At 43.7% G+C, this 10537-nt stretch overlaps 1 protein-coding gene across 5 annotated transcripts in view; it reads left to right on the top strand.

Annotated features, from left to right (window-relative positions):
* The first annotated feature begins 3781 nt into the window (after window positions 1–3781).
* The window catches only part of DIP2B (disco interacting protein 2 homolog B), a 131695-nt gene continuing 124939 nt past the window's right edge, over window positions 3782–10537 (top strand). For all 5 annotated transcript variants that reach the window (XR_012642831.1, XM_074980353.1, XM_074980356.1 and 2 more), the window contains exon 1: window positions 3782–3938. Coding sequence is in view for 4 of the 5 variants with exons in the window: in XM_074980353.1 (XP_074836454.1) it covers window positions 3851–3938 (88 nt within the window). In the remaining variant the exon portion in view is untranslated. The remainder of the gene's footprint in view (window positions 3939–10537) is intronic.

The raw sequence follows: 10537 nt of genomic DNA, 5'->3' as shown, positions 1-10537 counted from the left end.
TGAATACACACGTTTTCAAGACACTCAGCTTCGTTCTTATGCTAATTGCTTTGCTTTTCCAGATCTTATCCATTGCCTTCAAACTTGCTTTTTGGCTTTCACTATTCTAGTCGCTATTTCCTTCTTGCAGTCTAGATCATATGTTTTGTTGCTCCCCAGATATGTGAACTTCTCTACATTTTCTAGTTCAATACCATCAACACTGATCTTCGTCCCTATTTTCTTATTTCCATTGTTTCTTTTATCGATGTTCATAATCGGTCTGTACCACTTCCCTTCTTTAAGACCTGCACCGTTTTCGCTAGCTTCTCCTCATCTTCCTCAATGATAACTATATCATCCCCAAACCTCAGGTTGTTAATTATTTTCCCGTGAGCAGATACCCCTTCTACCTCTTCCTTGATCTTGTCCATTGTTCTCTCGAGATGTGCAATTAAGATACTTGGCGATATTGGATCTCCTTGTCTTGTACCTCTACTTGTTTTAAATCACTTCCCAACTCCCCACATGTTCTCACCGCTGCCTCCGCATTCATTGATATCCTTCAACAACTGTATCTGTCTGCTACCCACTCCATATGACTCCAACACCGCCGAAGTTGCCTCTGATCTATGCTGTCAATGCCTTTTGACAATCGACAAAGCAAGTGTGTATGTTCTTGTTCTTTCATCAAGCTTTTTCCCGCTATCAGTCTTAGTGCCAATATCTGCTGTATGGTACCTATCTTTTCTGAATCCCGCTTGCTCATCTGCTATATGTTCTATCTGCAGTCTTAGTCTCTCAGTATCATCATCAGCACTTTGCCTAGATGACTCGTTAGGGCAATCATTCTCTAGTTCTTGCACTCCAATGTACTTCCTTTCTTGGGTATTGTTACTAGCACAGATCTTGTCCATTCCTTAGGCGCCTTCCCTTGTTTCCATGCTATATTACGTAGTTGGTGTATTTCCTGAATCGTGCTTTCTCCACCATATTTGATCTCTCCTGTGACCTTATCAATTCCAGGGCTCTTGTTCTTTAGTAGTTTCACTGCTTTTTCTACTTCCTCCTTCGAAATATTAGTCTGTATCTCAGTGCTTGGTGGAGATATCTTCCAATTCTTCAGTCAGTCTCTCTGAAATACTCGGGTCCAACTGTGCTTTGTATAGATCAGTGCAATATCTCGTCCATTGCTGTACAATCTTCTCCCTGTTCATGAGCGCTTCTTCCTTCTCATTTTTTGATTGCCATCTGCTTCGGTTGCCATTTCTTATTAATATTCCTAATTGTCTTGTACATCTCCCTGGTTTTACCTCTCTATCTTCACATTGCTCCTCTAACCATTTCTCCTTTATCCTTTCTGGCTGCTTTCCTTACCTCATTGCATTTCACCCTATATTGCTGTTCTGCTGTCTCAGAAACATCTCTTTTGATCTTCAGCACTCTTTTCTCTTGAACCAACTTCAGTGTCTCTTGGGTAATCCACTTCTTATTGATCTCTTCTTCTGGAACAGTCTGCTCAATTGCCTCTCTTATAGCGATAGCTATCCCTGCAACTCTTATCTGCGTCTTTTTCTCTGTGGCGATTATTCTTAATCTTCTCTTTTGAGCACTGCTCTGTATGCATTCCATGTTTTTTCCTCACGTAGCCTTGCTACATCTCTTCTTCTCTTAAACTGTGCTGAATGTCAAAGGTTTCTCCCTGCCAAAAAAGCAAAAACACGCTATCCTGTCCACTCTCACGCTTTGACCTGTGTCTTAATGTTTGCTGCAGGTGGGATGTAGCCCTGCTGGTCCACAGAGTGAGCTCTGCTTCAGGTTTGGGAAAGGTGGTCAGTGTATCACAGCTCATAACAAACAGCCCTTAGTAAGATAAGGGGTCAGACGAATGGTGCATTTAGCCTAGTATCCTGTTTTTTGACAGTGGCCTGTGCCAAGTGCCCCAGAGGAAGTAGGTGGATCAAGTGATCCATCTGCTCACCCATTCCTAGCTTCTAACGTACAGAGGCTAAGAACACCGTCCTTGCCTAGCCTGGCTAATAGCCATTGATGGACCTATCCTCCATTAATTTACTTGGTTCTTTTTTCAACCTGTTAGTTTTGGCCTTCACAACACTTGGCTACATCTACACAAAAGTGCTGCTTTTGAATTGCATGCAGCTGTCATGCTCATGAGGTGCTGCATATTCATGGAAGAGCATCATTAGCATCTTTCCAACTCACACATTACCATGCCCCTTCCAAAAGGAAGGGGGTAGTGTAGATGCAGGCATTGAGGCATCCTGAGGTTTCACAGCTTTTATGGGTCATTGTGTTAAATGCTTCCTTTTAATTTCCTTTGACACCCTCTTGTCCACAGTTCTATGTTGAGGAGTAAATTACATTTCCTTTTTTTACTTTCTCCACCCCAGTCACGATTTTATAGACCTCTTATTCCCTTACCTGTCTTTTTTTTCCAAGCTGGATAATTCCAGTTATTAACCTCTCTTATGGTTGCTGCTCCAAATCCTTAAGGATTTTTGTTGCTCTTTTCTAAATTGTTTGTATTTCCAATATTTTTTTCAGCTGAATATATAATTGCCAGCATTGCTGCTGTAGATTCTTTAAATTTGTCATATTTGCTCTTTGTGGCTATTCTGTACAGAAGTTGATTTGATAGCTTAGATACTGTAGTTTTTTTTTTGAAGGAAATTAAATGTGAAATTGTACAATTCTGGATATACTGGCTCCCTCTCAGTTGGAGTACTGTGTTCAGTTTCAGGAAAGATGTGGACAAAAGGGGAAAAGTCCAGAGAAAAGCACCAAAAAATGTAAAGGTTTAGAATACATGATCCTATGAAGGAAGAGTGGAAAAAATGGTGTTTGTTTTCTCTGGAAAAGAGAAGACAAACCCGTCCTGGGGTTTTCAAGCACATAAAAAGTAGTTACAAAGAGCCTCTATAGTTAACATTTTTCTTCCTCCTAGAACAATAGGTTTAAATTACCTCAAGGGGTGGGGTTTGGTTGAACATGAGGAAAAGCTTAGTAACTGTCAAGGTGCTTAGATAGCTTTTTTCCATGTTGTTTCCAGTCCTACAACTATAGCTCTTTCAAACCCTCCTCTCAGACCATCTGTGACAGTCACCCACAAAAACTAGCTGCTAGTTAGGAATCTCACTCGTATTCTGGTGAGTTAGGGGCCCCTTTTGAGAGAAAAGGGATGATGTGTTCATTAGCCAAAAAAAGGATTGGAGATGGGCACAGTGGTTACAGCATGTGTAACTCTAAGAAGTCTCCATCAGGACTTTTGGCTTCTGCACCTGCAAAGCAGCTGGTTGTTGGATTAGTGGAAGCTGGGGCTGGGGGTAGGATCCTGTGGAGAGCTAGTGCCCTGAGCCTTAGTTAGTGCTTGCTCAGGCTTACAGGTTAGGTAACCCAGCAGGTCTGGCCGGCCTCAAGGGTCCTCCTGGGCCAGCAGCACTGTCCTCCTCTTGGTCCGTTGAGAGTGGGGTAGTGAACCTAATGGCCCGGGGTCGGCTATGGATGCCTAGGCCGTGGGGGCAGGACCGGCCTTGAGGCGGAGCCTGCTCGAGGGCCTTCCAAGGAAAAGGAGCCGGAGCGAGGAGGCTGTACCCCGTCTGGCCGGCAGGGGGCGCGCAGTGCAGACCAGGCCGGACTGGGAGGGCGCGGCGCGGCGCAGTCCTGGGTCTGACCGGCAGGGGGCGCGCGGCACTGGAGCTGGGCAGAGCCAGGCTGTGGCGCCGGTCCCTCCCCCTCATGTGACCGCGGCGCTGGGGCTCAGCATGGCGGAGGTGGCGGCCGCTCCTGCTACGTCCGGGATCCAGAGCCCCCAGCCCTGAGCCGGGCGCGCGCGGGCCTTCCCGTCCCCGACATGGCTGAGCTGGCAGGCCGGGGCGCCTGTTCCCTGCCCCGGGAGATCCGCGAGCAGTTGGCCGAGCTGGAGCTGGAGCTCTCCGAAGGTCTGTGGGGAAAAGCGTGGGGCTGGTGGGGGAGGGGTGGGCGGTATGGCTCTGAGGGGGCGGGCGCGGGGCAGTGAGGGGCTGCGGGCGATAGGTGTGGGATTGTGAGGAGCTCGGGGAGAGGCGTGGGGGGGAAGGCATAGGACGGGGGAGGGGCTGGGGATAGGTGTGGGGAGGAAGTGTGGGGTTGAGGGGTAGGTGGGGACCCGGCAGCTTTTTCTGGTCCCTGGCTTAGGGTGGGGAGATTATCCTTTACTTCAGTTTCCTCCCTCGTGTCCTCTCCGCACAGTTAGAGGATCTGCTTACCATGGTATCACTGGCTGCTGGGGGAGCCTGTGAGGGTGACAGCTCTGGGTTCCGGGTAGTCTCCAGGTTGCTAGGACATGGAGGGGTTGCGGGGAGTCCTCATATGGCTAGGTATTGTGGGAGCTTATTTGAGGTACATCCTCTTCACATGCTAAAACCTGTTTGTGTCTGTTTCCGTGGGATGGGGTGGGCAAGCGTCCCTTCTCACAGACAGGCTGGTCTCTCTCCGGGTTACTTAGGCTTTTCTCCTACGCAGTGGGATGTCTTCATTTGTCCTTTTTTTGGTGTTCAAATGTGCTGTTCTTGGTATGCTGAAGTTGTTCAATGACATGTGTCCCAGTGATATGCCCATCCTGCATGCATCTTTTTAGATTTCACCCCCTGGGCTTTTCAGTGGGGTAATTCCCCGTGCTTGTAGCCTGTCTGTCCACCAGTTTCTCCTACGTACACAGCTAATGTGTGCGTCGAGGCCAGTCTTTGCAGCATCCTCTCCTTTGAGATGTAATCCCTTAAATGTTCACCTCTTGGTCTTTGTCCAATGTTTGTGATTTCCAGTGCTCTGCTTATTTTCTTGCAAAAGTCTGAGGGGAACCGTGGTAGCTTGCTAGATGATTTCTTCCTTCCAAAGCCCTGCAGAACAAACTTTAGGGAATAATTACGTGCGGGCCTCCAAGGGTACATATGTGGAGTGGCCCGATGGGTCTTATCTAAGCCTTAACTGATGATCATTTATTGTTTGAGAGAGAATTCTCAGGTTTTTCTACAGATATTTTCTTCTTTGTTGTCCTCAGGAATTTTAAAAGGGATGAGGAAACTGGAGAAAATCAATGGCGGAGGTGGGTGCAGGGGGAAAGAACCTTTAGATAACAATGGAAAAAATACAGTATAATGCTCTTTCCTCGTGACCTGGGCAAGTTGTTTCATGCAGCCATAATCAGTTCACACAGAGTTCCTGTTTATATTGAAAACAAAACTTTAACTTGTGTTTGAGACATTAATGTGACGTTTCCTCTTCTCTTTAAATGTACATAGGTGTTTTCTGCATCCTAGTTGTTGCCATCAGTGTGACTGTGTTGTAAATTTCTTCTTCTAGATCTGTATGTGGATATTTCTGTCAGGCAAGAGAAATGTGTTGGAATCTGGTGTGTGGATGAAATTTGTGAAGGAAATTGCTATAAAATGCTCTCCAGCCACTGAAAATTATTGGGTTCAGTTCAGAAGTGGCTTGGTAATGTTTTCTAGCTGGCAGGAGACCTGCCTAGATAGTTAAAATGGTTGCTTCTAGTTTTAAAATCCGTGAAACATCAAATTACAGACATGTCTGTCCTTTCTCTACAAGGGCAAGCAATGAACAAGAAGGAAGTGTTTGCAAAGTAGGACTTTTGGGATTGATTAATCAAAGCGCTGAGCGTCCTAAATTCACATAGGCTTGATTGATTCTTGGCACTTAGCATTTTTCAGAATGAAAAGGGTCTTGTAACAGCATGAAGACAGTGCTTCTCAGTAAAAAAAAACATTTATTAGGTACCTTTCAGTGCTGACATTTGTTTTGTCAAATACTGTTCAGAAACACTTTATTTAAGCATTTAACTAGAAGAGTAATCCTGCCTGGTGTTAGCCTTTATGGACTGTTTGGCAGTGTGAAGTATTGAGGAATTGTCCTTTTAATGCCCTTGGACGACTCATGTAGGATAACTTTTAATTGCAGAATTTACTGGAATATTTGGCTGCTGGGAAAGCATTTGTGTTTTGCACTGTGTGTAACCTGTTTTCTCACAATATTAAAGAAAAGGCTAACCCTAGCACAGTTTTTGAATATCTTGTCCTTTTACTGTACAGTCTAATCTTGAGGCTATTTAATTTGCAACTCAAAGTGGCATGAAGCCATTTCAATAACTTCCAATTCAAATGACATATTATTGTATAAAGTTTCTTGAATTGTTTGCATGTTTTTTTATGGTTTTGTATACTTTGAATGTTGGTGTCTCTGCAGAGTCTTTGCTCGCCACTTACATCTTTGCGTCCAGCATTTAACTTATTATATATTGTTCAAAAATCTTCCAAAGTAGCACTTGTTTTTGTTTTAAAGAATTAGATTATCACGTCTAATAGCGTATGTAAAGAAATAAGTCTGCAAGGGACATTGTCAGTCTAAATACTATATCTTGGGTCTTTTACAATAGACTAGTGCATTAAAGCCTGTCTAAGTAATTCTCTTATCCCTGCCTCCAAATTGGGGAATTACCATTGTTTGTTCTTCTAACGTGTGTTCTCCTTCCCCTAGTCTGTCTTGTCTGTTTAGGTTATCAACAGAGAGGGGGGCAGGGATTGTTTACTATTGCTTGTCCAATGCCTATCTCAATGAGGCCCCATTCTTGTCCTTTGGGCTTTGCTGTAATAAATGGGATTATGAATAAGACTAATAATACATTTTAAGGAAGGAATTTTCAAGACCAGATCTGAAGAAGTGGGTCTGTCCCACAAAAGCTTTTCACCTAATAAATTATTTTGTTAGTCTTTAAAGTGCTACTGGACTGCTTTTTTGTTTTGAGATTGCGTGTGTGATTGTGTAAACAAAAGTAATCCATTTTTTTCTTTCTTTCTTTCTTTCCCCCCCCCCCCCCACATCTGCTTTTGTCTCTGTGCTTCATTGTGAGGTAGTTATCTTCTGGGTGTTTCTGGTGACAGTTCTGAATAGGTAACAAGCAATCCTTTGGTGATCGAGGACAGGAAAGGTGACTGTAGGCACCCTTGTCACACTCCCAACAGTATGCTGAAGGATTCTGTCAAGATACCATTGTGAATAACTTGCCATGTTGATGATTCATATGTTGAATGAATCAAGTTAATTTTCGATGGGATACCATGGTGTTGGAGCAGTTTCTACAAAGTGTCTCTATCAGCACTGTAAAAGGCTTTTTCAGAGTTTATGGAAATTATGTACAGGGGTGAGTTGCACTCAAGTGACTGTTCTGTGATCACTCTGAGATTATGAACTGGATTATGAATAGAACAACAGATAGCCATCAGTGAGGCATTCAGTGGACACTTTTCAAACAGCTAGAGGACATTGATTTTGCTGATGATGTTTCCCTCCTTTCACACCAACATGAAAGAAAAGGTCACAACACTAGACAAAACTGCCTCAGTGACTGGACTGAGCATTAACAAGGGAAAAACCAAAACAGTGAAGATGAACCAGTCCAACTCCATCACCATCACCTTGGGAGGGGATGACCTGGAGAATGTGGAACTTTGGAACAGAGCAGATCCAAGAACCAACGGACATTGAAATCAAGAGAAGAGAGTGGGGACAGCTTGGCCACAACCTCAGAAAATCATCATCAAGCATGGTCTGTCAAGCTCTCACATGGAACCTGCAAGGAAAACGCAAAAGAGGAAGGCTTCAGACAGTGTGGAGAAGGTCTACTGAGACTGAAGGACAACTGGGCTACTTGTGGGGCCAGTTAGAAGTTTTGTCCCAAGACAAAGTGAAGTGGAGGAGATTTGTAGATGATCTGTGCTCCACTCAGAGTAAAAGAGTTTTAGTAGTAGTAGTAGCAGTGGGCATGAAAGCTTATGACCTGCTAAATTTATTAGTCTCCTAAGGTGCCGCAGGACTGGTCGTTATTTGTGAGGCTACAGCTACTCCTCGAGAATTCTGAAAGGGGAGAGGAGCTTGATTTACAGAGAGTGCATATAAACATCAAGTGATGCATGGGGGATGCACGGCATTATTTAATTCCTGGTATAATGTGTCATCAAGAGGTGTGGGACAATGTTGTGCTGTTGTCACTAGATTTATTCAGGTCGTCTTAGCCTTATGGCTTGGTTTTGTGTATACTGTTAGGTTGCTATTAGCCTATGTGATATGGGGTTATACCTCTGCCACAGAAGGTACAATACTAAGCTTAATTTGGCATAAAGCATGGAAGAGATGCTGCCTCAGCATGTAGGCTGCAAAATGGAACAGAAAGATTATTTTAAATACATACAGAAAATAAAAATCATGAGGCGTTCTTAAGGAACAGTTTGTGTGGCCAAAGCAAAAGAACTAATTATATCTCTGTGCTCTGCAGGTTATTCTTGACCACACTTTGTCATCACAATGGAAATGTCAGAGGCCTCAGCTCTCTATGCACTTAAAACTTTTGGACAAAATACTAGAAGTTATTTCAGAAAACAGTGCTGCAGTGTCCATTATTCCAGGTTTATACTTCAGACCTACATCTGTACAACTGCATTGTTTGAGTGTGGAAAAAATCTGCTCCCTTGAGTAAAGTAGTTATACTGACCCAGCCGCTTGGGTAGACAGCACCAAGCTGATGGGCGAAGTTCTCCTCATGGCGTAGGAGTGTCTTCACTGAAGTATCACAGCTGTACTATGGTACGTGAAGACAGGCTCTCAGTAACATCTATGTTATGAATGTGAACTGTTACTTTGAATTTGCATCTACTGTTCTTTAATGAGAGAATATCCTCAATACTTTAACTTGGACAAAAGCTATTGATGTGGCCCATTGCCTCAACTGAAGCTCAAAAGAACTGAGTTTCATGTTTCCATTAGAAATGGGCACTCAGTATGTCATGTCTGTTGGCTGAGCTGCTGCACCTGGAATATGTTTATAGGGCCACTCTGGATGCTTGCATTTATCATGTTCTTCTGGATTTCTGTGGAAAGCACTCCCAATTCATCACCTAATTATGATCCCTTGCCCTCTCTGTAGATTTGGCCTAAGTCAGATACAGTGTTATCATAAGTGTCTTTCTTTGGCACTGTATTTGAATGTATTTAGTAGAAAGTAGAAGAGTATTTCCTGAAAGGGCTCTATATGTCTTTGAGTTTCTGCCACATCATTTGTTCCTCTAGCTCAGAGGATTGATAAAAATAAAAGGCTCTGTATCCAATTTAGCTTGATCTAATCTCAATAGTTGAAAATAGTAACTGTCTTTGCCTTTCTGTATTATCTGATCTATTGATCAAGTATTGGTTATTTGAATCTTCCCAAATGACAAATCAGCACTTCGAGTTTTCCCAAGTTTCGGGTCCTTGAGCAGGCCCAGAGCTGTTAGAATTATGGTTAAATTGGAAAGCCCAATGTGCATGATTGCAACACACACTTTACAAAAAAGCATTTGAATTTGAAATACTTTTATTAATACAAACGCCGAAGGTAGTGCAGTATTACCTTTATGTCCAGTGTCATGTCATACATATTCTCACTCCAATTCCTGTGTAGACCTAGGAGTAAAGAGGCAAATGGTGTTCCATGATGCATCTATTCTATTCCTGACATCTCAAATGGCTGATGTCTCGTTTGACTAAGATTTGGTAAGCCTTATTATACTGTCCGATGGTTTCTGTGCATATTCATAAGAGTATTTGGCCACCTATGCTCATCATTACTTTCTAATCCTAGAGCTGTTGGGGTTTCTTTATCTGAAATTTATTAGCATATGTGTATGTTACTAGAGAAGTTTTTTGTGTTTGCCCACTGATATGCCTGTACTAAAAGTCACTAACGGGCATAAGCTGAACTCCTTGAGGTTACCTGTGAGTATTTTATGCTAGCCATCAGCAGAATTATATTTTGCAAAATTATACTGTCATGCCATCTTGTGACTTAGGTTCTCTCTTGGTGAGCTGACTTATGCTATGGTGTATAGGCCTAACTGCAAGAGGTACTTTCATATAGGCATGTAGGCTTTGTACCTGTGTCTTACTATATCTTAGCTTTATGCTTAAAAGCTGACTTGAAACATGTAATTAACCCATAAATTGAGATCTGTGTGGACTGCGTTTGTGCAGGTCCTGACAGAGGAGAGCCCACATTAGAAAGCCCCTCATACCTCAGGCTAGGGGTGAGGAACCCTTTTTGAGCCAATGACCCACAGAAAAATCAGTTGGACATTACACAAGTGAAATACAAACAAAAAAATCCCCAAACCCTCGCTAACACTCACTCAATTCCACCATACCAGTCCCAGAGCCTTGGGTGGGTGGTAGGCAGGGCTAGTGGATTTTGTGGGCTCCCAAGGCTCTGGAGAGGGGCCGAAAAAGAGGGGTTCAGTGTGGGAGAAGGTTGCCAGGAAGCAGGCTGGAGGTGTGGGTTTTGGGCGGGAGTGGGCATGCAAGAGAAGGCTGGGGATGGGGAGTCCTGGTGGGAATTGGGATGCAGGAATGGGTTGGGGTGGGGGGTCCTGGCAGGACGGGGTGTGCTCCCTGGTGCACATGTGGCTCTGTGTTCGCCACTGCTCTGATTGGATTCAGTTCCAGCTAATCAGAGTTGGTG

The sequence above is a fragment of the Carettochelys insculpta genome, chromosome 29, assembly GCF_033958435.1.
Source record: "Carettochelys insculpta isolate YL-2023 chromosome 29, ASM3395843v1, whole genome shotgun sequence".
In the NCBI taxonomy this organism is placed as follows: domain Eukaryota; kingdom Metazoa; phylum Chordata; order Testudines; family Carettochelyidae; genus Carettochelys; species Carettochelys insculpta.
Note: the sequence above shows the minus strand (reverse complement) of the source record. Positions and strands in the feature narration are given on the sequence as shown.